A 26,119-nucleotide genomic window follows, 5' to 3' on the forward strand; every position below is an offset into this window, starting at 1 on the left:
TAGTCAACACAGCAGTGAATAGGTAGTTTACAAAGACTATAAAGTCTGTATTAATAGTTGGATAGGCTTTCTCTTGTTCTCACTTGCTGCTATACCTCGAGGCGGAAAATGAGTGTTGGAATTAGATCAAGAATTCTGACTTCAGCCTGAGCTTTCCGAGTGCTCTTTGTTTTATTCTCCACATGCTCATATTATGAATATTAACTTGTTAATGATGTCTGGATGCATTCCAGGTCAATCTCTGATTAGTTTTAACTAACATCTGCCACTGGCAACCAAGCTGACAACCAACTATGTTATTTTCTTCTGTAAGAAAATAAATGCTTACATCAATGTTTAGAATGCTTTGACTGGTCTGGTACCGGTGTATTTAAATTTTAGGAAGAAATAAAAGCTAGCCTGTTTGAGGGAAAACTGCATTACCAAAATTCAGGCTTAGCAGGGAACTTGATTGTATAGATAAGGACTTTGTTGATATTGCAGCTGTACTGAAGAGTACTTGGAGTACTAAAGAATTTTATGAAGTCTTAGTCCCCTCTCAAACTAAGACAACAAAGCTGCAACTTGGTGATGAAAGCTTGTTTTAACTTTTGCTTGGGCAACACAAGATACTTATAGGTTCGTAGAGTAGTTGAGATTGGAAGGGACCTGGAGGCCTCTAGTCCAACCACCTTATCAAAGCAGCATCAACTGGAACAGGTTATTTAAGGCCTTGTCCATTGGATTTTTAATAGCTCTATGGACTGAGACTCCACAGCCCTCTGGGCAGCTTGTTCGAGTGACTGATCACCCTCACTGGTAGTCCAACTTTAACTGCTTTGTTTATGTAAAACTATTGTTGTTAAACTTCCATCTAAACTCAAAGTAGAAGCAAACAATTTTTTTTGTTGTTCTATAATTTTCAAAAGGCTAGCGTAGCCTCATTTCTTCTGCATATTATTTGTCCTCTGTTTTACGTGCTAGGAAAAAAAATTTTGAATGAGAATGCCCAGTCTGTATATGTAGATTCCTCTGAGCAAAGAAACTTAAATGTGGCTAAATTTTCATATTCTGAACACACATACTTTTTTGCTGTCTGGTAGGGAATAACTTCCAACAGTGTACTGTTCTGAGTCATCCTCTGAGTTTAAATGGAATTGAAATAAACCCCAACAAATTGGTGTTTCTATTTCATAGCTGCTGTAGAAGAGATCAAGGAACCGGGAGACTTTGTAGGGAAAATAAAGATGTATTTTGAGAATCCTCAAAATAAACTTGTCAGACCTAATTATGCTGTTGGAAATTTCATCATGATATTTTTGTAAGATAACGTTATTTCTTCAGTACTAATTCTTGCCTCTGCATTATCAGCTGTGTTGTAAATGTGAATGCAACTAACTTCCAGTTAATCAGCTTTAGCTGATTTGTTGGTTTTGAAGTTCTTCTAGCTAATAAGCAACAGGAGATTTCAAACACTGAAAATAAATCGGTAAACTTTCACCGTGTCTCTAGATTAGTGTTGCACACACACGTGAATTCTTGTAATGAAAAAAAGGATTTGGAAGCTGGAAAGATAGGGCAGTTTAGTAGGCTTTTTGCTAGTTAAGTGTGAGATTATCTTTCAGAAAATGCGTTATCTGTTCTCAAGAAAGTTAAGCGTAATTCCTGGTAAGATACCATTAGTTTTTGGGATGGAAAACTTCATAATCAAAGCATTTCAGAATGGTTTTTGTGTGCCCTGTAGCTGATTTGTCTTTAATTTGAAGCCAGATTAGAGTTTATGACTACTCTAGGTTAATCTGAAATGTCTTGATTGCTAGGCCAAAGAAGTGGGTTTTTTTAAAAGTCTATAAAGATAGAATTTGTACTTCAAAGTATGCACAGGTGATCTGAAGCATAGGGAAACTGGGAAACGGATGGGAGTACATCAGTTAATTAATAATGTTGATGAGACAGTTGAGTCACACTTCATAGCTGTTGTCTTGCTAGTATGTTTTGGTTAGTGTTTTGTGTTTTTTTCCCCTCACCTGGGACGATTATATGTGTAGCTGATTCTGCCTGAATAGGTGGTACAGGTGCATGGTGTGGTGACAGCATTTCCTGTTAATAGGGTTTTGTAACTTTAGATGTTTAATGGTTTGGAGTTGTTGTACTTTCAGTATAAAGGACAAATCAGAGACTGTCTATAATTACATGGCTTGAGTTGCTGCCCTTGCTTTTTAGGTACCATCCATATAGCAAGAGTAACTAACAAATGAAACACTGCAGTTTTGGTATTAATATAAAATATAGCTAGTCACCTTAATAATGTTTACTCTGACCTTGCTTTTTCTACCATTGTCCAAAAATTATGATTTAAAAGAGAACAGTCTCTGTTATCAAAAACTAGTAATAGTGATCATGTGCAGAAGCAGCTTGAGGCAGTCAGGAAAGCTGTAACATGACAGTCTGAGGAGTACAAGAAGATAATCCTTACTCCCAAAGGGATGGGGCCTGCGAGTGGCAAAATACTCTGAAGCAAGAATGGATACAAGCCTGCAACATCTAGGTGTCGGTAGTCAAAGATACATATGAGCAAATGGAGTACTGTCAGTCTTCCAGTAAGCACTTCTGAGAAAAATCTTTGCAAAAGTATCTAATTCTGTAATTACATTCTAAATTCTGGCTTTAAAATAGTTTCTTCAGTGACTTTTTTTTCCATCTATAGTTTCAGTGTCATACAACTTCCATCCAACATGCAAATTTGAAACATCGTATATGCAGGACAAAGTTGTTCAACACCATGTTGCTCCCTTTCTGTAAGTTTTTCTGTAATTCCTAAAGTCCACTTCTTTTGTGAGGTAGGGGAGGAGAAGGAATTTGAACCTGCTGAGGAAAAAAACAATTTCTTTTTCTGTACCCTAGCTCCTAATCTTTTAGTGGGAATTCATCTAAACACTGCTTCCTTCTTTATTTGGAATTCCTTTTTAAAGGCATAGTACAGAAATAATTGCTATTTGCAGGTGTGTATTATGAAAACCTGGTATAGTCAGGAAGTTAACCATCTGTTTTGGAGATGGACCACGTGACTTCACTGAATATAAAAATGGTAAAGTGGTGATAATCATAATTCTGATGTTGTGATTCAGGTATCTACTGAAGTGCCCTACTTGCTGAAATAAATGGGAACTAGTTACCTAGGTACTTTGAAAGTATTGGTCATTAGTATTCTACTCCTTATCAACAGTAGTTCAGTGTCAATAGTATGTAATTCTGGTGCAAAACTTTTCTGAGTTTAAAACAACCCTATATTTTGACACTTGCATTTACATTGTCATCACCACAAGTTTTGGCAAAACCTGTTTTTTCACCTGTCAAATCAAGCATGCATTGCATATTTCATATCAGTGGACAAAGGCAGCATTAATATAAAAACATGCACTTCCTGATTTAGTCCTGTAACTGAAAGAATATTTGGTTATAACTTGTTTTCCCATTTACAAGTTTAAAATCTAAATTTATGCATATGTTCTTTCTTTAGCAGATACTCAATAAAGCTGGTGATAAACAATATGGTAGCAGCTTTCTAGCAGACAATTGTATGCTATTCAAAAATGAACATATATAACCACCATCTCCAAACAGTGTAAGAAATGACACTCAAAACGTGCAATTTCTTGTATGTTTGGTGGAATCAGTAACTGAATCAACCAGTTAAAACACATGAAACTTGAACTATATATAGCATGTCAACAAATGTAATAAAATGTCAACTGTATAAAATATCAGCTAGTTTTATTATGAAGGCACTTATATAAAAGCAAAGCAGCATTAAAAGTAGGTACTGGGCTAGATCCTTATTTGTGAATGTTCATTCTGTATGTGTAAAGGAATCAAAAGTCATCTTAGTCAAGCCTGAGGAAAACGAGAATGAGAAAACAATACACTTCACCCAGCCTTCTGCCATCCAAGGTGAGTAACAAAATGAAATTTAACAGGATCGTTGCTGTAATCAGTTTCTTGAGGATTACAGTCACTTTAGGATGTATAAAAACAATAATTACAACAGGTACAGCTAGAGGACTTAGTAAGTCCAGGAGGTGTGTATCTACAGAATAAGGTAATATATTGGCAAAGTAACAAGCGAACCCATAGGTTCATGACTGCTTCTCAGTTTAGTGCAGTTTTTGGACACTGTTCATCATATAGTTTTAAGCTAATGTGACTACAGTATAACATCTATGCAAACATAATACAGGATTCTATTTAAATATTTAATTTTCTAGCTACTGAAATTGTACATTTTAAGCAGATTTTGTTCCGTTCTTTGAAACTGGTCATTTGTTCTCTGGCACTCTACTGTTAGTGCCAGTTCTTGTGGCTCTTGGAGTTTTGCAGTGAAGTTTTTGATTAACACACAAAAGCCTTTATGTAAAGGGATATTTTTTTTTCCAACCAAAAAAAAACCACCTTAGAACAGTTTTGTTATCTCACTTCCTTAGTAGCATCTAATTCCTCTTCTTCCTCATCTTCTTCCTCTTCATCTTCCTCTTCTTCCTCTTCATCTTTTCTTAGCAGACTGCTGGAAATCTGCTAAAACAAAAATCGAACAAAAGTAAATCAAGTTCTCCCGAAAGAAAAACATTCTGTTGGCATTCCCAGTCTAAGTACTTGTGGGTTTTTCATTTGGGGAGGCGGGGGAAGTTGTTTATCCCTTAACTCTTCAACTTCCAGTAACATGCATAATGCCAACAGAAAGATACAGTGCACAGAATGTAAATACAGTAATGATTTCTAAAAACCCTAAAAAATAAAATCCTCATAGTCCCGAGAACTATTATAGGATAGGGAAACCTATGCATTGATCGAATTGATATTAAAAATGAACACCGTCTTAAGGTAGGTTTTTTTCTGGGTTGGCTGTTGAGGCAGTAGCAGGCTGAAGATGAGTATTAATGCATAATCTTATCTTGAAGACATCAAAGCTCTTCAGTGAAATGAAAACACTGTTACTCTAAGCTGTTTCTGAGAATAAATTAGACAAATTTTACTAGAGGAGTCTTGATTCATTCATGAACTTCTTTCCCTGCCCATCAGAATGATACTGTAGTCCTTTTTGGTTTGTCAAATATTAAAAACAAGTGCCAGCTGCCAAGCTTTCATCTCATCTGATAGATTCTGCAATCTATACTTTTTTCTAATAAGGGCTCAATCTAATTTCTATTAAAGATAGAGTCTTGACAGAAGATGCAACATTTACAATTTAAAGTAGAATATATGTATTTTTTTTTCTTTCCCCATGAGAAAAGGAACATTAAACTCAATGATAGTTATCCAAGGCATCTGGAATGCTTTTGAAAAATGATTTTAGGTTCAGCAGCTCTCTTAAGGGCATCTGCAGCTCTAATTTTGGTTATATTTTCTGAGTTTTCTCACATACAGTGATATAATAAAACTTCAGTTTATTGAAGACAAAACTTGAATTTTTTTTTTTTTTTAAACAACCCACTATTTTAAAAGTCCTTAAATGCTGGTTATTAAATTGACTTCTGAGATTTCATAATTCATACAGCTATGTATGTAACAAAAGTTTTTTTGTGTGCATAAAGCAAACTGCAATCATTGAACTAATGAAAGCAGAAAGATCCTTAGTCTTGTTGATGCTCACAAAGTACCTAATTTAGCTTGCAGCAAATGCTTGCTTACAATTCTCTGAACATAGCAGAAAATGGAGTTAATCATTGGATGAAGCTGGGTTAACTTGAGTATAAATGCCTAAACCAGCAGTCTTTCTGTGAAAGAAGAAAAAGACAATGACACTGATTTGTAATTGGAGATTAAGGACTGCTGCAGATTGAGCCTGTTAAGGTAGCTTCATTTCAATGGATAGACTCATTTTCCAAGTTTTTTCTAGTTAAAAACATCTGAAATTCTTAAGCAGAACTTCAGTTATTTTCTGAGTATAAGATCCCCCCCCTTCCTGAAATAAGAGGTGCTGTTTTGGCTCTAATGTTTCTTTTTCCGCTTGCTACTTGAGTACCTTTGACCATGGTGTAATTAACTAAACAGTAAATTAAATATTATCATTGGTGGTGGTGAGATGGTGGTAAGACTGCTATCCAAAGAACCAAACCGGATCTGAGTAAGGAAAAGGAGAAAGGAAATTAGGCAGTTTAAATCCATGTTATTTTGCCATAAAGCTAGAACATGCCAGTAACTTGAAAATTTAATTTTTGATTACTGCATGCTGAAAATATACTTTAAAAAGTTTAATGGAATCTGATAACTTGTTGCTCATCATAAACAACCTTATGTGAAAATAAATTCTTTTGTAAGTTTGCACATAGGTGATGACTGTCCTTGCTTAAGCTGTTAAGCTGCGTATTTCACTGCATGTGCTACTACAAAAAGCATGGCAATTCTCCCTTCATGTCTTACACAGTGGGCAGTGTTGGAACACCTGGATGCAGACATTTTCAACCACGGTTAAAATCGTACTTTGCTGCCTTAGACGGCAGGTGTAAAACAGCTGGCTATATTAAATATATGTGGATAAAACTTGTGTAGTTAAGCTTCATTTAAAGTATCTGGAAAACATCATTCTCTTCTGCAATAGTTCTGTCTAAAATATAGCATATAAACCTGAATCAGTAAAATTAAATGGTGAAGATAAACTGTCAAGTAAAGTGCAAAGTGAAGGGATTTACGAAGGACTGTCATGAAAATTTAAATAGCGTTTTCAGGACTTGTGTAAAACTAAGTATCTGCAATAGTCATGTTTAAAAAAAAAGCCTGGAACTCTCGAAGAGGTTTTCTTATAATAGGGAGCCATCCTATGAAAAACAGCTTTCCTGGCACATAGAAGTTTTCTCTCCTGATAATATTAATTGCATATAAATGAAAAAAAGTGCAGGTCTTATTGTACTGCCAGTACAGCTTGCGACATTCTTTCCAACAGGATTGCCCGTTACTCCTTTCCTTGTGGTTTTGTAGTACTGCCTGTGAAATGAGGCCTGGCAGGATGGAGAAACTAGTAACTCAATTGCTTCAGCTAGTCTGAGTGAGAGTTGAAAACACCTATGAAAGTCAAGGGGGGGAAAAAAGTAGAGGGACAAAACTATTAAGATGGACACAAAGATAGTGGTCTTTGCAAATTCCTGCTTTTTGTAATTTAGCATACAGTTTTTCTTCCAGAATACTCATACCAGGACTGACAGGACACACTTGGATTACCATGTTGCTTGACAAAGCAACATGACATCACGTTAAGGCATCAGAACTTTAAAAGAAGGTAGCTCTTTGTGAAAAAAATGAATCAAGCTCAAGGAGTACTTTAGATTTTTAATATGGAAGCAATACAGAAAGGTAGTGCACAGAACCAGAAATGAATTCAAGGATGTATGTGCTAAATCCTCTAAAACACAAGTGGTGTGTTACTGGCACAGCTTATCCCATCTGGTATGCAGGGACTTTCTGCCCCACCCCCTGCCTTCTGGGTCAGTGTTTGTGTCGTGTGTCCTCCCCCCCATAGTCTTGGTCTGTGAGATTCTGTGAACTATGGACCATATTATTTGTACTGTTTCAAATTGAAAACTCCAAAGTACTGCACTACAGTCAATAAATTATTATCATGTAGAGTGAAACCAGACTTGTGAAAACTTAGGAGTGAAGGATCCACTGAAAGATAAAACAAGTCACCTGAAGATTTTTCTGAATGCAGCATTTTTTTGCTAGTGAGATGTCTGGTGGGTTCCAGAGATGAGAGCCCTTACTGTAATTCAACAACATACTATCTGCAGAATCAGGAAGGGCAGCATTGGGGCTGTGGGTAACAGGATGCCTGCTGCTTCTTTACTGCCCTATAGCAACTGCATTAGTAGGTGTTCTACCCCTTTTTTCTGCCACGTGATCCCCCTCTGCAGACTCTGTATAACCTAGTAAGGTGACATTATTTTGAAATGCACTGCAGTTTCCCTCTGGGTCTAGATGACTTGCCATTCTTTTCAGATATTCCAGTGAGGGGTTATGAGAACATTTAACATCTGAAGATACAGATAAAAGACAGGTCTAGAAGAGTAAGGTAAATCTGCAAGTTAGTCAAAATGGAGTTTCACTCCATCTTTGAGAGAAATCACAGGGTACATACATTCAGTTTTCTCTGGTTTTGGAGAGTCAAAAACATAGCTGCCTGTGGTATCTCAAAGGAATTACAGATGCTTCTATACCTTTGATACAACTTTACAGCACTGCAGGAAGTTCTCAAGGAAGATGGCAACAGATGTTTGACAGCTTCCTCTGGTCTTCAAAAAAACTGAGTGGGGTAAATACTTTTCTGAAGTAGCTTGAATGTGAAATTTGCTTGTTTGATAGGGAGGACACCAACTTATTCAAAGTCAAGGGTGGCCTTCATGCACTGAATCATTGGGTTCTTTTATCTTTTTTGGATAGCGTGACTCCAACAATAGAACAACTCAACTGTAATAATTGATTATTTCTGCGTTAACAGCAGAGAATGGTAATGGTGTGTATGAAGTCAAGAAACCTTTTTAGTATTACGGTATCAATGCATGATTCTATCCAAAGAAGAAAAGTGGGATGCGCACGTTTTCAATTTGGCTATCTTTGCCTTTAACCAAAACAGCGATAAGAATCATCTTAGTTACATGATTAAGGCTGCAATAAAGAAAGAAAAAATTTAGCCATTTTGCAATATCTGCAAGTTTACTGCTGAAAACCTATCAAAGATTTTTGCAGGGTAGCTGGTTCAAAAGCAGTGGCACTTTCTCAGTTTCACTTATTTCATCCTCCTTTTCCTCACCTGCTCTGAATTTTCAGAGTATAAAAGGGAAGGTCTGTTGGTCATGGGTTTGCTCTGCTGCTAGCAGGTATCACTATTTGAGTTAAGATCTGGCAGAGAATTCATACTCTACTATCTGGATACTGACACTAAGAATATGCAAGTGTTATTTAAAGAATGTCACTTCTGTTAACAATGAGCTCTTAAATCTTTTCTGTGCAAGATACCAGTTTGTTGATGAAAGAAATAGTATCGCTGGAAATGGCACTTTTCAAAAGTAAACAACACAGCTTTAAAAGCTGATTTTATTTATTCCGTAAATAAAACTGGTATTTAGAAGCTGTGTTATTAAAAGCTTAATGTGATCTTTATGCTCTTGGAAGTCTCTTTACCTTTTTAACTGTCCTGAACTGAGTAAAGGTAGTGGATCCATGTACCCGTACATTAGCTAAGGCTCTACTTAAGACATTTGTTTAATATAGTGATGTAGCATTTAATTTTTCTTCCTTACCTGTACTGTCCTCAATGAAGATTTTAAGGAGCCAGTTCTTTGCAGGGGGGACTTCGAATTTGCACGAACTATGTCTAAGCGAGATTGATAGTCTGGTGGGTAAAGTGAGCTCCGAAAAACCTGTTCAGATGAAGAAAGCTGTGATGTGGGTGCCATGATACAGCTTGCAAACTAGCAAGCATCAAAACTGAAGCTAACAAAAACACAGCATTAGACAATTAAACCTGCTCTAGAGATATGCATCAGCAGTTTGATTGATCACTCTTAGCTAAAACGACATCCTTGCTCAACCTGAGACATATCGACACCCTTACGTGGTCAAAGTAAAAATTCATCAGAGATCTGAGGGGGTTTTGCAAGTGGAAAACTGCAGTGGTTTCCCACTAACATGTTGCTGAGTTTCAGGCTAAGCTACATGTATGAACCCCAGCAACTGCCTTCAGGCTGTCTGTTTCTTGGAGAGATGGACACTTAAGCCCCTTCACAAGCAGATCCTTGCTGCCAGTCACAGCTACATAAAAAAAAATAAATATTAAATCTTCAGCTCAAGAAAAATTTGGGAAAACCCTTAGAATACAGGGGACACGGTAATATCCATTATATTTACAAGTTCTTTCCAATAGCCAAAAGAGTAAATTATAAGACCAACAGCCTGATACTAAAAATAATAAAGCTCTTAGTAAAGTCTTGCACAAATGAAGTCAAGGAAGATGGTAGAATTATGGTCAGTCAGTATTTTTATGGAAAGTAAATACTACCCAATTAACAGGAAATTTAAAATGAGATTAGAAATTTTTACGTGAAAGATAAAGTATTGACTTAGAGTTTTTAATTGGTGCCACCTGACATTTTAATTGTGAAACTAGCATAGTCCAAAATTGCCATGACACAGTTTAACTGAACTAAAAATACCAAGTAGTCTCAATATGACTTGTGCTAACCAAATACTGCCATCCTTGGTCCTGAGCTACGTTATGGAAAAAGTAAAATTAGGACTGTTGGTAAGATTTGCAAAAAAAGACCAAAAATGATCTGACTTTCTTGACAAGCTGAACACATACAGAAACATACGTTTTAATGATTGTAACTCTGAAGGCCCAACATCCAGAAGAACTGCAAGAATAAATAAAGGACTGAAAAACATGTCTTGGGGGAAAAAAAGAGTAACTCAAAGGGAACAGAATTGATGACTTGAAGCTGTAACTGTCACAAGGTAATTTGGTAACAAATGTCTCTTAAGTCTAGAACAGCCTAAAAAACCCAATGACTGAAAGATGAAAACAAGCAAACAAAACTCAGAATGGAAAGGAGGGAGAGATTTTTAATGAAGTAATTAGTTCTTAGAACATCTTACCGGAGCAGTGTAAGATTCTTTCGACTATGCATCTTTACAGTGAGATGCGCTGCAGAGGTATTCTCTAAGAACTATGTTAGCTGAGTTTGGAGTGATACTTAATTTCAGAAAAGTTTCTAATCTGTATTTTGTGGGAAAGGTTAGATTGCCACTGCAATTGTTCTCTGTTTTTAAAATCTCTGCAGTTTATAAACTTGAGTGTTCTTGCTAGAGAAGTGCAAAAAAGGGCTACAGATACACAAGAAGTTTGTTCTGGAAATCTGAAACATATGTTGCATTTTCTGCCTGGGACATGTAAAGCCTTGGTGTGAAAACTGTTTTTATGTAGTAAGTAAATTGAAAAGCAAATCTTAATCAATCTTACCTCTAAATCTTCATTTTCATCAATATTTTGGATATTTTGGTAGGCAGCAGTATATATCTCTAAAGCTTTCCCATGGAATAACATTTCAATAGTTATAAATTCAGAAAATATGTTCTAAAAGGAAATGAAAACAAGATTTTCTTAATACAGTATAGTACATTTCCACTTCAAATACATGAAAGTACTGAATTCTGTACTTGGTATTTATATGATACAAATAACTGCACAATACCTACTACTTTTAAGTAGTCGGACCTGAATTTTAGAAATCAAACAGATATGCTGGCTGGGCTTTCACTTACACAGTTGTCATTTCATACTAAATTCTAAGTAAACGCTTGAATAGTGAAGAGGAGACTCAGTAGGAATAAAAATGCCATGCTGAAAACTCACTTGCTATTCCCTGATAACATACTTGCAAGATGTAGTCAGTGGATTTTTGCTTTGACACCAATCTTTTTTAACAGGCTGGGGACAAGTTATCTGTAAATTCTATACATACCTCTAATTTACAGATAATTATATATTTTATATAATAAAATATTATTTATCTATATAAAAAAAATTAATGATGACATTGTCAGAACTCACACAGTCTTCCTCATAGCACTCTTAACATCAAGCATTGGTTGGCTTGGTTGGGGCGGGGGGGGAGGGAATTTCAACCATCTTTCATTCTTTGCTTAGTCTGTCTTTTTCTCCCAATAAAAAAGTATCTCACTTCAGCAATTTTTTAATTAAATTTGAGATTACATAATGCAAGTGTTTTTCAGTCTGTATAGTCATTGTGACTTAACCAGCTGAATGTCTGACACTAAAGAGAGAAATGAAAGCTTTGATTACTTGCAGTCACTGAACATATTGTGCTTTCTTCATCAGTAAAATTTTTAACTACACAGATTTCAGCATGGATAAATATATTCTTTACTTATCACTATTTCTGTTAATTTTGCTGATATTAATCCACATAAAACATTCCACTAACAATTGCAGCTACCAGTGAAGTAGAATACAGCAGCTTTTGCAAGGTACAGACGCTAAACAATCAGATACAGAAAATTCTGAATTCAGTAAACTGTAAGAATAATGAACTGATTTTTTAATTGCAAAGTTCATGATTATGAAGCATTTATGAATTCCACAAGATTTGTATTTATGTAGACCCCATTATGTAGACTTAAATTAATACTAAATGTTGCTAATCTTGCCAAAGAGTAACTACAGTATTTATTATGCAAGATGAAATGTGATGTCACGTACTGAAATGTGAGCATACATACTTTTATGTCCTTTATTTTCTGTTTCTCAAAGTTATCAATGGTTTCCTCTAATTGCCGAGTTGTTCGAGTTGCATCCAGTGAAGCTCTCTGCAATTCACTTTCAGCCTGGTTAAGTAAACACAAAGGTGAAATTAGTCCTGTATTTGATACAAAGGTATTTGCCCTAATTGCCATGAAAACATTTCAGTCTGGGTTTTCCAAATACAACACATCTGTGTTACTGTATTTGTATATTTGTTTGTAGCTTAATAAACAAATAAAAATGCCTTCTACACTGTCATGACTTTGATCTGAAACATGAAAAATGACTAGCTGCAGCCAGTAGCTAAAGTCCCACTGCCCTAATCTATTTTCTGTAAGTCATCTGCTAATTCCACTGAGCCAGCCCAGACACTCCACTGATGACACAGTGACTGGGTTCAGGGAATTAACCCAGCACACGTGTTTACTCTTCAGAAAAGTTAATGTGTTTTTTTTTAAGCTGGTGTAAAGGAGAGGGCAGGAGTGCACAGGCCAGAGCTGCAGATGAGCAGGAAAGATCACCTTTCATTTTCAAGGGCCAATCAGCCTGCTGGGTCTAGAATAAATCTTTTCCAGTCACATGCAGAACCTTGTCTTACTAGGTTTTTATAAATTATTTAAATAGACAATAGAGCAGCAGCAGGAACTAATGCATTTCTCCCGTAAGTATCTCAATCAGCAGACTAGAGTTAGTATAATTTTGAGATCCAAAAGCATTTCAGGTATTTTATATTTCTAGTATTTTTATATTTTTAAAATATTTTATGAAACATATCTTCAAAAGGGCACTGGGAAGGTGACACACCAGCCAATCCCTAATGCATCAATACATGTTTTTCTTACTTTGTTACTAAAAAAAGCATTTTAGATATGTATTTTAATTAGATAAAACTATGAACTGTACAAAAAATGCGTATTACCGTTTAAATAAAGGTATTGAAGCTACTCTGGTTAAGAAGAATTGTGAGAACTGTGTATTATTACAAAATAATGATGTAAAAGATGCAAGAGCTTGCACTTGACTGCAAAATTTGGGACTAACTTTAATTTTCAATAGATTATTGGTCAAACGTTATAGATTAGTCAAGACAGTACTTACAAACTCTGTCAGTGAGCATCATCAGGAATCTATTCTGTCCTGGGACTTGGAAATAGTGTATCAAACAAGTAATTGTATCCTACACTCAAGATGTAGGATTCTTCCCATTTCTACAACACTGCAACTTCAGAGAGAAACTTTTTTTTTTTTTTTTAAAGATGGAAATAGACACCACAGGCCTAGTTCCCATGATCTAGTTTTTAGTGTTACATGTATATGGAAACCTACAGCATAAGGCATGCTGTGTCACTTCTTTTTCTTTGGTTAAGAACTAGTAAACTTATATTATGGGATTATCAGTTTGAAACAATCTCCTTAGAAAACCAGCTTAAAAGTCATAGATGCAACTCTGCCATTACTAGGCTAGCAAAATTGGTAATGATCTTTAGTAGTACATAAGATCACATGTTCATCTGCCTTTCATCTAAAACACAGAAGGGAAACGGAGTAAGACAAGACATTTTGTGTATTCTCAATTATTACAATCAGTTACTCTCTGTAAATGAAGGCAGCTGTCATGCATAAGCAGCCATTACACATACAAATACAGTTATGTTATTGCTCAATCCATCTTAAATAGACTGGCCAGATTTTGTGCGCAGATGCTTTGGGAAAGGAATTTTGTTTGTTGTAGAGTGAAATGTCTAAAGTTGCAAAACCTGCATAGTCTGCAGTTTGATATTTTCTCTTCTGAAGGCTCACCTGTGACTGGAAATACTAGTAAAGGAAAAAAAGGCAAAATAATAATATTTCATAAAAGTATGTTTTCACTTCTGGTTTTAATATTTCAAAATTTAGTATTTCAAAAGTTCTGTATACTTTGGAGGGCACTGTTATTATGTTGTCTGAAGCTTCCTGCTGTAAGACATTACACAGCGTGTAATAGCTTTGCTAGAATTCAGGTATCCAGGCCAAAATATTTCAGGAAAACTGTTTTGGACTGGGGTTTGGTTATTTATTCATAAAAAAACCCACAAACCAAAAAAACCCCAGACAATGTAGGTAGGCTGTTTCAGAAAAAAATATCAATTTTGATGTTTAAAAATTCATTTTTGTATTTTAAAAAATTCTGGTAAGGCTTTATTTTCAAAGCTGTATTACCCCCGTGTTTCATAAGATGGACTTGAAATCTGGGAGTACAGAACCTTTGCTACTTGTGGCCAAAGTTGTCAGCTGGTGAAACATCACAGTTCCTCAAGACTGGAGCTTAACAGCTACACTAATAAACATGGTGAAGCCTCTCTCAGACCCGAAAGCTGACCTGCATACATTCTCAAAAGCAAATGAACATATTCCTGCTCCCAATACTTTTTAATGCATTTTGCGTTCATCACTTTAAAATGCAGACACATAGTGTTTGGCGCCTTTGGCCATATGCAAAACCAGACTGTACTGAGATTTAATAACTCTTCAGGCAAAGTCTTAAGTACAGAAAACAGGTGTTGCAAGAATCTAAGGCGCAGAAGGGTGTTTGGGATTAGCTTAGTGCAAAGAGACAAGAAGAAAAAAAGCTAGATGTCAGCCATATACCCATGAAATCAACTGGGAATTAGTGCAAAAGGGAGAAAAACAGGACCAGTCTCCCTCTGGGGAGAATAGCTGTTACGATTTACTCCTTTAATTGTAATGGAAGAGAACTCTGCATCACAGCTCAAGTTATAACCCTATGGCTGACATCTGTGTGTCTATTACATGAGGAATTCTAATTAGTCGTCACTTTATTTAACCGATTTGATTAATATTAAATGGGAATTCTTTGGCAGAGACAAAAATAAAATGTCATTCTCCTGGGTGGCATTTGACCATCACAATCATTTTCACTTTCTGCAGTCCCATGCCCTAGTCACTAGAAAGATCCTAATTTCTGAAATAAAGTTGATGAAATCCTACAAATAGGACAGCTTCACAGCTGAATCCAATGCTAGAGCATAACAAAAAAATAAACAGCGCATCATCATGAATTTAAATGCTGTATATAGGCATAAAGGGACTGAAGATTGCCTTGATCCCCTTTATTTTGCTATTTCCTAGATTCAGATTGCTTCAGAGTTTACAACTTCAATGAGATTTTAATGGTAATTCTGTGGAGGCTTAATTTCTCCCTCTATAATACAGAACAGCATACTGGCAAGGGTCACTGTCATTTGAAAGGAAGAGTAGTCTGGTTGAGTATTCTACTAACAGAATAACAAATTTTCCTTTCATACTTTGTCTCACAGCTGGAGCAAACTCATGCCCCATCTAGGTAAAAGGAAGCACAACACCTACCAAAACAACAGGGAGAAAAGCAATAAAATAAAAAAAGGAATTGTCTGATTACGCTCATTTTTCAAACCCTCCAAATTCCTAGATGCAATTTATGCCTCCCTTTCTTGCATAAACATATCAAATAATTCATAGTTTCTTTTCAATCAAAAAGGGAGTAACGAAGCAGCTATTAGAAGCTTAACTCATAGTAAAATTTAAGAAAAGATTCAACATAGGAAACAGTCTCTCTAAAGACCCTTCTTTTCTTGTTACTTTCTAAACACAATAGTTTAATTCATGAGAAGTTTTAAAAAATATTTCTTATAGCCACTAGAGATACAGGATACAATAATGTGTCGATCTGATGGATTCCGCTGGCGTGTCTTTTCCAGTTGAGATAACTGCTTGGCTTCTCGGTTCTTTGCTGTTAAAGTTGCTTTGAGATCATCCTGGAAATAAAATGTTTTAGACACGATTGAAATACATCTACGATAATACCAAATGCACTTTTCTTCACACATGCATTGCCTAGAAAACATGAACAAAACTTCTGCTTTAAATAAAACCAGGTTTACTGATCTTGCCCTTAAATGTTCCCCTGAAAGAGAAATCAATGGGGGCCAAGAGAGTTTAGCACCTTTAACAACACTCTGTGGCACATACTATAACTTAAAATGTGGGGGAAAAGAAAAATACATTTACAGCTTTTCATGAAAAGTATAGATGATCAAAAGCTGAAATCCCTGACGCAGTAAGAAGATGGGCCCATTCCAGGCTTAGCAGTGGAATAAAGGTGGTACTTAGAAATAAGAAGTAGTATCAAATAAATTGTTAAGAGAAAACTGTAACAGGCAGCAGTCAGTACCAATGAGAAGTTACGAAGAACACAAAACTGTACACAGAGATTATGGTGTTTAAATACATTTGGAACAAAATATCCTACTAATGGTGTAGCTGGAGAAGATGAAACTTACTGATCTAGAAAAGGAAGAAATTGTGGATAAATATTTTTGCTCCTCATTTCCAAAGAAGTAGGGTGTACATCTAGGAAGGTCTGTGACCATTTAAGAATGTTTACATACTGCTCTCAAATCCTTGTTCAAAAAACCTGTGTTTTGCAAATAGTTTGGCATACAGGTAATCTAAAATTGTCAGTCAGATATTTATCACTCCATTGATGCTGGTATGGGAAATGACATTAATTTTGATGGCTCTAATTTAAAGGAGCAGTACCTTAGAACAAGCAGAAATACAGCCCAAAGGCATTGTCTAACAAAATCCAAGGCAAGAACTGGGCATGCATTTCAAACCATCATTTCCTCTAAAAAGACCAGTTCCTGTTTCTCTACCAGTCCAGAACAGAGTGGATTAAGGCTAAGTTTTCTGTGCTCCTTCCTTGGATTTCAGAATTTTAACATGGTTGTAGGTCTCCTTCACCCTCAAAGACATGCAATAAATAATGTGTCTTCTTCAAAAAGTTTTGTGATCCTGTGACCCTGATCACTGGTCAATGACAAGCACAAGTGTGCCAAGTTTCAAGAGTGCCATTTCTTCAATAATGAATCTGAAGAAACATGCAGTTTCTTCCTTCTATCCTTTCTGTCTGTTTGTATGTCCTTGTGTATACCACTGTTATTTTGCTTTACCTTAAGGGACACAGAGCTGGCTTCTGATAAAACAATTGCATCTTTAGCCCACCAAAACTATTTTTGCTGTTGTTTTTTGGATATTTGAAATTAAATGTAGAGAAAGAGAAAAATGTATTTATTTTTGCCACAGAACAAAGCAGGTTTGTATGGTCACAGCTGCACGTTTAGTGTTACTTAATGACTGAGCCCTGCTAACAGCACTTTCTAGCCACCATTTAAAACAGTCAATCAGATGTAATGGTTGGCTGAAAGGGTTCTGACTTTCATGCAAAGTATCCTTGAGAATGCTAAGGAAACCACTGCAGTTGCCATTGCAAAATTTAGTATTTTCTTTCTAGCCCATAGTGACTTTGGAAATATCCACAGAGACTGCACTGTTCTCTTCCCTACCTCTGTTCTCTGTAGCAACAGCAGCCATCAAATAGGCCTTTCTGCTAGCCAAAGCTGGGGGAAATGCCATTATGGTGAAATAATTAAGGTCTGCACTACTAGCTAACTGAAAAGAATGAAAAATTGGTTTTACTAGCATCTAAATACCTTCATCCAGAAAAAAATAGCATCACAGAGCTCTTTGATCTCAGTGGAACGTATAACAAGAACCAAAAATTGGGTGAAGTCTTTCATTTTAAAAAAAACCACCACAAACATCAACTAAACACTAACTACCACAGACTATCCTATATTCCCCTCCAGTGTCGTCAGAGCAAGATTTGGTATGGCTTTGGAAAATACACTTTAATTAAACCCACGGAGAAATGGAATGGAATGTAACAGCCAGTGAGAAAAAGGACAGGTACAGAGAATACAAAATTATTCATAGTCCCCCTGGCTTTAAATTATGAATTCAAGATACACATAAGAACTCTGGTCAACCATCTAATTTCAAATCATACAGAAGTACAGCTACAGTCTGTCCACCAAACAATGAGCTGGCAGATCCTCATCACTGTACTGTTACCTGCTTTAGTCACTGAAGTTAAAGCAAACCAATCCTTTCTTCTGCAGGTGGATTACCTTGGTTTTATGATGTCCTGTTTTATATGAAGAAAAGGAACTGGGAACAAGAGTTGCCAAAAAGCAGAAAAGTGAAGATTGATATACAGAACAATGAAACAGAAAGAAATCCTAAAATCCTACAATTAAGCTGCATTACAGGACAAGAATATTACACTAGATTCCACTGAAGGTGCAAAATCCTGCCCCAGTGAGCTACTCAGCATAGTAAACCAGGGCATGTGAATGAAACTATTTAATTGCATTAGCAGTTAAAGGACAACAACAGTATTCTGATTGACCTGGGCCACTTTAAAGCATTTGGTATCACAGGACATTGATGTCTTACCCCACAGAAACAGCAACAGTTCTTTTTAGATGCAGCACAAAAATAGCTTGTGTACATCCTGGAACAGATCCACTAAGTAGCAGTGAGAACATCTCCTTTTTTATAGAGTGCTATAATGACATATTCTACCTAGTTTTAACTTAATCAGCTAATGTAGTTACAGGTAAAGCAGTCCTACAGTTAGCACCCTGTGCTAGCTTTACATGAGTAACAAACCTCGAATGTCACAGTATTAGAGATTATAACTGAAGACCAGACAGTTGAAGTTTTAATCAAGGTTTACTGTATTGGGCAGGGGAAAAAAAAATAATGGGCTACATCTTTACTAAAGTCTCTCTTAGTTCAAAGGTTAAGTTGATAAAATAGTTAATCCCATCTGCAGCTGAAGAATGCTCTTGTACTCCTGGCAGTCACCAAGATAAACATTATGTAATGCTTTCTGGCATTCTGAAAGGCAAAGACAACAGAAAATGCCATTCACTGTTGCAAAGGATGACCTGCCTTCAGTTGCTTCTGTCCTCCGCATTTACTGGCTATCAGTGGCAATGCACCTCAAGATGGTATCTTCTGGAAGCCCCAAGCATTGCTGTAGTGCTCTGTGTCTCCTCAGCAATGCCACTGCCTACAAACACATGAAACTTGTCTTCTACCCTCAACATTTATATCCTATAATACTCAGTTCTAGGTCTCACAAACTGTGTTCATGGTGAACTATTTAGATACTAAAATCTAGGATACAGGCTCTATAGTCTACAACTCTGTTAAGGACTACCTCACGTAGTACCACTCAAGTACAGGATGCAATTCCTTCATAATTTGTTTCTCTAACAATTGAGATAGCTGTGCAGTAAGTTCCAAATACCATACTCTGTTCCTCACGGTACTGAAAAGACACAAGAACAAAACCATGAAAAATGCTAGTTTGAGAGGCAATGCCACAATGTACTCAAATTAACCCTGATGAACACATTGTAACATTTTTGTTTGTAAAATACCATCAAATAATGATACAGATATATACATTAATTACAGATTTGAGTTTACAGGATGAAGTTACCCTCTATATAATATACAAGTGTTACAATGAACTATTTGATCCTATAATTCAGTATCTGCTTATTAAAATTTACTTGCTTAAGCTTATCCCTCCTGGAGGAAATTTTCAGATATTTTGTGGGAACATTTTCAACCCCTATATACACTGTTTCCCGAACACAGTGAATCAAGAGACCTCAGGTTTTTTTGTGTATCTTCAGGTCATCCTGATGACTCTGCAGGACAGAGGGATTCAGGCCACTACCTATTTATCAGTTTCAAAAAGTGTCTTCTACGTTATGAACTTCAATGTAGAACCTTCCAAGTCAGAAAAGCTGTTAAAGGCAGCATACAGATGACTAAGAGCCAAAAGCATTACATGTAATTCACCTTTTGGAACTCTGAATAATAATAATAGAATGGCATTATTTATAAAGAAACATGTCCTGAATTTGCACTATCCAGAAGTTTCACACTATCCTGCATGCCTTTTTTTAGCATTTGATTGTGCTCCAAGAGTCTGAATATTCTTGCCTTCACATCAAAACTTTTTCCTCCAACATATATATAGCTTCAATTCAGATGTATTACTATATAATTTTGACCGATTATTGTAATATGAAAAATTGGAACACCCCCCACCCCCCCTGCCCCAAAGTAGAAGTTTTCAACTGAGCGGCCGGAACACCAAAATGTACCTTGTGGGAAAACAGACATTTAACCTACCCTTTTAAGTTTCACTATGGTCCCGTAGCTTTTCAGAGGTTCAACAACCTTGGCTTCAAGCCTATCAACCTATCAAAAAAAAAAAAAAAAAAATCACGTCACTAAAATCATCCATATCTATGGTGTGCAGAAATAGGAATCAATTAATTTCCTAGTGACTCATCTTATTAGGAATTTAGTCCATATATGATGAAAATATAGTGAGATGGAGGTTCAAAAATATTCCAAAAACTACAATATATTAAATTAACCAGTAGATCATTTGTATTTTGAGCAGCTCAAGCTCATTTCTAGTAGAATTCCTTTTTTATCATTGGCAATACATCAAGACAAATGAAACACAGAGATTCTAACAACTCAGTACTAAACACATCAAACACTGCATCTTGGAGATCTGTAGCTTTCTGTCTGAAGGCAAAGATCAGTGTATTTGCACTACACTTGATAGATTATGGACTAAGCCATCTGGTATCAAACATACTGTTAGAAATGCAACACTTCAGTTCTTAAAAATAATGGAAACAGCATTGTAGGTATTGAAAATATTAAAAATACCAACAACAGGTTGTGTAAAATGCATGAATGCTCTCACACATGAGTGCATCTGAATTTTTGCTTCAGTTCTCCTAGTCAGAAAAACAGCTCCATATGGCCAGACAGATAATAGGATAAGACCTGCCTGCTTGTCGAATTGACAATACTGCCCAAGTGGTCCCAGCGTAAGCTGCTGATGACTTTGGACCAGTGAGTCATCTGCCCCATCGCTGCTGCATCCAAATTAGGGCAAGGTGCTTACCTGTACTAGAAAGGGGCAGGCATTACACTCTCCTCTAAACTGGCAGTCACCAGTCAGCCAATATCTATGCCAACTGAGCAAACGTTTCTCCTCTACTGCACTCTATCAGTGCACTGTCAAACAATTTCACCTAAACTACCAATAGAATAGAATGGAATAGGGCAGTAGGGCTCTAAATGAAGCAGATGATATAGACATACCAAATAACCTGCCTGTCTTGCTTGCTTACCCTTCCACATGTTCTGGAAGTACCTCACACCTCAGCATTTATGTATCTAGCACTGCAGTTGAAAAATAGAAATCCATAACCCTTATAAGCTAATTATCTCTTGCCCATACTGTCAATATATATGAAAACTCTTAATTAACCTGATGCCCAAAAGAAATAAATCTGAGATAATCTATTTGGTTTTCATAAGCAAAGGAGAATTTGATTTAAAGGCTAAAAGCTTCTCTTTTCCTTTGCTGCTTCTGCCTTTTCTCCCTCAAAGGGCAGTGGTGGTTTGTGGGTAGGCATGGTATGAAAATGTAGGCCAGACGTCAGCTTTTAGAACATGATTAAAAGAAGCAAAACTGAAGTTGTTACATAGGTACCTCAAAATTGCAGATTCACAGTTCCAAGGTGGAAAAAAAGATCACACAGTCTGACTTCATGTACAACTTTGGCCACCATACAAATTTACCCTACTAATAGAGGGATAAATTGCTATTACATCAATTAAAGCATAAGGACCTATGTGTGGCTCAGCTGGAGGCAAATGCCTAAAAAGCATATGAAAAAAACCCACCATTTTGCACTATCCACACTCTTGGATTTCTTACTACTTAAAAATCTGGCCCTAAATACACTGTTAAAGATCCACGTGTATTTCTTGTTTTTCAAACCCTCCACTTAGTAGACCAGATACCTCATAGATTAACTACTTCTAAAAGGTTTTCTTTCTCTGCTTTGTTAATACAGAAAGATGACTGGTGTTTCAGGGGTTTTTTTAAGTCCTATCTGAAAATATCAAGAATGTCACCTACTTCAGTCTTTTTAAAATTACAGTTCTTAGCTTTTCAAAACTATAAACGGGAAGTTTCTATGTCCTACTGAAAGAATAGATATGTACTCAAAAACCTATTTTGAGTACATGTGAATGAATTTACTTTTTCCTAAATCTCAGCATTTGGAATATTGAATCAGAAGTTACAGTTTGACTCGCCCCACACATAGGTGTGTAGGTGGCATAAACACCTTTCTTTACACTCACTTATCTAGCAGAAATGTGACTATATTGTCACACGTGGTCCAAATCAAGTTTGTACTTTTTGTGTTGAACTACAGATTTATGAAATGTACAGTGGACCCTGACAGTACCTCAGAGAGGCTGTCAGTGCCCAGTGAAGGATTCCAGTTACTATTCTCTTCAATACTGCTGCTGGTAACAGACTCAGCAAAAGGAAAATGACTGACTTTACCTCAGCTGCTGCTACAGAACTCAAGCCACAAAATTAAAAAAACATTTTCTTAACCATAAATCATAATCCAAAGCCTTAAGACCAGCAAAAGACTTGCTGTCTCAAATTCTGTGGGTGCTCATATGTATAGTTTCACTGACTTCAACAGGACTAATCGCTGGCAGTTTTCACTAAGTTATTAGCAGAGTGAATGATGACAGCTTTGGCAGCCTATCCTGCTCTGCCACTAATATATTTAAAAGTGCCACTAATATATTTAGAAGTGTTTTCTCTCATGATTGCAGAGTATATCTTTTCCCTTTTAATCACAGATAAGCAACTGAAAAGTTCAGATGGCAAACACAACATGTACAGCTTTAATTTTGTACCTCTGCCTGGCGATAATCCTGAAGTCTGGAAAATTCATCTGCAAAGTTTTTCAGTCCAACTTTTAAGTTTGGTGTCTCTGTGGCTGCATATGCATATATTTCATTTACTAGAAGATCTGCTTTGTCTCGTAGTCTGGCAGTTTTACGTACATATCCAGCAAATATTTGGCACAATTCACCAAAATGTTTTTCCACATTTGAAACAGCATCTTGTATTTGTCTAGTCTGATTGTCCCTGGGTACCAAAGAAAAATAAGTAGAAAATAAGAAGGGTAGAGTTGTTTACAAGACATACAGGAAAAAACCTATATAATTATAATGTTATGAATTTATGCATTATTTGGACATCTCATTTCAGTGCAAAATAGAAATCTACATGTAATACGTGCTTATTTACAAATGGATAACAAACAAAAACCCCAGGATTTATAGTTAGAAATAAAGATCCAATAGAGGAAATCCCAAATCACAAAAACCAGGTCAGAGGTTTTCCTCCTGTGGTTAAGCAAAAGCTCACTATTGCTGTTGGTATTAATCACTAACATAGTGGTAATGCCTTTGGGTCTCAGACAAGACTGGGTCATACAGCTCCTGCCGGAGTCTTGCAATCTAAACAGACAAGTCAGTAGTTGGAGAAATTAGGCAGTAGAGGGCAAACACATAAAGGTATTAAATGTTCTTTAAATTGTGAACAGGCACCAAACTGCTCCTGGTCTGCACTACAGAGGATAAATATCCCTGAGAATTAGACAAGAAAAGTGAACGGACACAACTACAGCAGTGAAAACTCTAAAAGCACTGAAAGGACACTCATTACACCAACAAATTATTTTCTTTTAAATGATATTCTTTTTTTTATTTGAAACAACTGCCTGTATGTTTCATTATTAATGATCTACAGAAGTCATTCTGAAATTTTAATTCATATATTTCACTTTATATTTTGCCTTCCTATTCCTACATCATTTGATCTTGCTTTAGCTATGCTTCAGTGATACTATTAAACCAAATCAGTGTCAGTGAATTCATGCCAGTTGTTGATCTGACTGAATCAACTACAGGACAATTTGGCTAACAGAAATTGCCAAATACTGGGTTCTAAGAAGTCTCCATGGTCTGCATGAGGGGATGCATGCGAAGCGCTGGAATTCTTAGCAAGACAATTCACTCGTACCACTGTCTTGGTAAGGAACAGAAACAGAAATTTCCTTCACATCCTTAAGCTATCCCAACTCCAAATGCTGACCAATGCTTAAATATTGACTTAATATCAGGGCACATGAACATCAGAAAAACTGGAAGAAATTTAATACTTTAAAACTAAACAGCAATGCAGTCAATACAAATGAAAACCACCTTTTTTCAGGAACTCTTCAGAAAAAATATTTCAGGCCAAAGTTCTGCTGCAGGCAAAACTCCAGCTGTGTTGCTTCATGACAAGCATTCTAGAAGACTATTCAAAAGAGATTTTGTTCCATGAAAAAATAAAATTCCAAGTTGTTCAGTCCTCTAGGATATGCTTGAGCATAGAACCATTTGAATAGGAATGGTTTCAGCCAGTGAATGGGCCAGTAAGAGTCTCATTAAGTATTAATAAAGTTGGTTTTCAAAATCAATACTATCTGATAAAGTCTTCAGTAAAAGGTACATCTTTCCTATTTTACTGGAAGGTGTTAATGTCAGCAAGTGCACCTCTCCCGGGGGAAGCCTTAAGCACACTTCCCTCCCCTATTTTACAATTTTGATCTCACAGTACTCCCATGCAAGTAATATTTAATTTTAAGGCATGCAACACTACATTTCCTTAGATGGGGCTGTGAAAAGCTGGGTTTTTTTCCCCCCTCCTAATTATTTGTGACCGCTTAGAGGCGGCCACAAAATTATCTGCCAGAGGCCCTATTAAACTGGCAAGTCTTCATCTTTACATAGCATACTAAGCCTAAAAAAGTTTTGCGGCCTTTACCTGAGGAAAACAGAGGCGGATCCCCCACGCTCAGGGACGTCAGCTGCCTGACCTGGGGGTCTGGGGGACTAGGCCCGCATCGCCCCCAGACCGCCACGGCACTCCCTGGGTACCCTGCCTGAAACAGGGCCTCCTCCCCTGCCCGGCACGGCTACGCGACGCCGCCAGCCGACGCAACGCCAGCCCCCGGGAGCACAGGCAGAGACCCGCAACAGGCACCGAGGCGGCGGCACCCCAGGGCCTCCCCCGCCGCAGCCCCTCACCGCCCCGTTACCTGGCGTCCAGCCCGCGGCCCAGCAGCATCATGGCGGCGGCGGCGGCGGCCCGGCGGGAAAGAGGGCGGCGCTCCGCGTGCGCTCCGTTTCCATGGCCACCACCCGCCGCCCGCCCTCCCTGGGCCCGGCCCCGCCCCAGGCCCGCCCCGGCCCCGCCGCCTGCGGGCGGGCTGCGGCCTCGCCGCCGCCGCGGGGTAGGTGGCTCGCCGGGGGGTCTGGTCCGAGTAGACCTGGCGGCCCTGGCAGGCCGGCAGCCCACCGCGGAACAGCCCCGGCCCTGCCGGCGGGGGCAGGGGTCTCCAGCTCCCGAGCTGGCTGTCCCCAGGAGAAGTGCAGCGCCAAGGCCCTGACAGGCACCGGAGCAGAAACCTCGAGCCTGTCTCATTAAACAAAAAAAAACCCCAAAAACCAACCAACCAACCAACCAACAAACCCCCCAAAACCCCCAACCAACCAAACAAAAAGTCTGAAAACTCAATTTGTTTTGTAAATGCCCTTTTTGTGCAAATCTAGGCTTGGCAAGTGAGAGGCAGTACCAGGGCAAGCAGCCTACCTGTCTGCCATCTCTGAGTGGGAGCTGCTGAGGTTGGGCAGCTGTAGGGAAAAATCCCATGGAGCACCAGGAAAGGTCTTTAAAGAAAAAAAAAAGGGGGGGGGGGGGGGAATCCACTTAAAAAACCCACCCAAATCTCTTCTCTGTAACGACAGTGTATTGGGAATGTGACTTAGGAACTCTGTGGGCAGCATGCTGCCTCAGCACTGAAGAAAGGCTGCTGGCACAGTCCCAGCAAGGGGTGTGCAAGGCCAGCGTGGAAAAGGCTCCTGCAGGGAAGGGAGGAATTGTGTGGTGTCCAACACAAACCCACTGGAAAA

General features: G+C 37.5%; 1 protein-coding gene across 4 annotated transcripts; it reads right to left on the reverse strand.

Annotated features, from left to right (window-relative positions):
• Positions 1-3,736: 3,736 nt before the first annotated feature.
• Positions 3,737-25,348, reverse strand: CIBAR1 (CBY1 interacting BAR domain containing 1). Of its 4 annotated transcripts, none has more exons than XM_055798509.1 (9): positions 25,246-25,348; positions 23,009-23,243; positions 20,384-20,452; positions 15,979-16,080; positions 12,265-12,369; positions 10,985-11,098; positions 9,267-9,386; positions 4,453-4,548; positions 3,737-3,873 (listed from the first exon to the last, which is right to left on the reverse strand). In XM_055798509.1, the coding sequence occupies exons 1-9, from the start codon at positions 25,275-25,277 to the stop codon at positions 3,868-3,870; spliced, it is 879 nt and encodes a 292-aa protein (XP_055654484.1). In that variant the 5' UTR covers positions 25,278-25,348; the 3' UTR covers positions 3,737-3,867. The 4 variants fall into 4 exon arrangements, with proteins under 4 accessions (XP_055654484.1, XP_055654483.1, XP_055654482.1 ...); XM_055798508.1 differs by having other exon boundaries at positions 4,453-4,551; XM_055798507.1 differs by having other exon boundaries at positions 3,737-4,548.
• Between the last annotated feature and the right edge of the window lie 771 nt (positions 25,349-26,119).

The sequence above is a fragment of the Falco peregrinus genome, chromosome 3, assembly GCF_023634155.1.
Source record: "Falco peregrinus isolate bFalPer1 chromosome 3, bFalPer1.pri, whole genome shotgun sequence".
In the NCBI taxonomy this organism is placed as follows: Eukaryota; Metazoa; Chordata; class Aves; order Falconiformes; family Falconidae; genus Falco; species Falco peregrinus.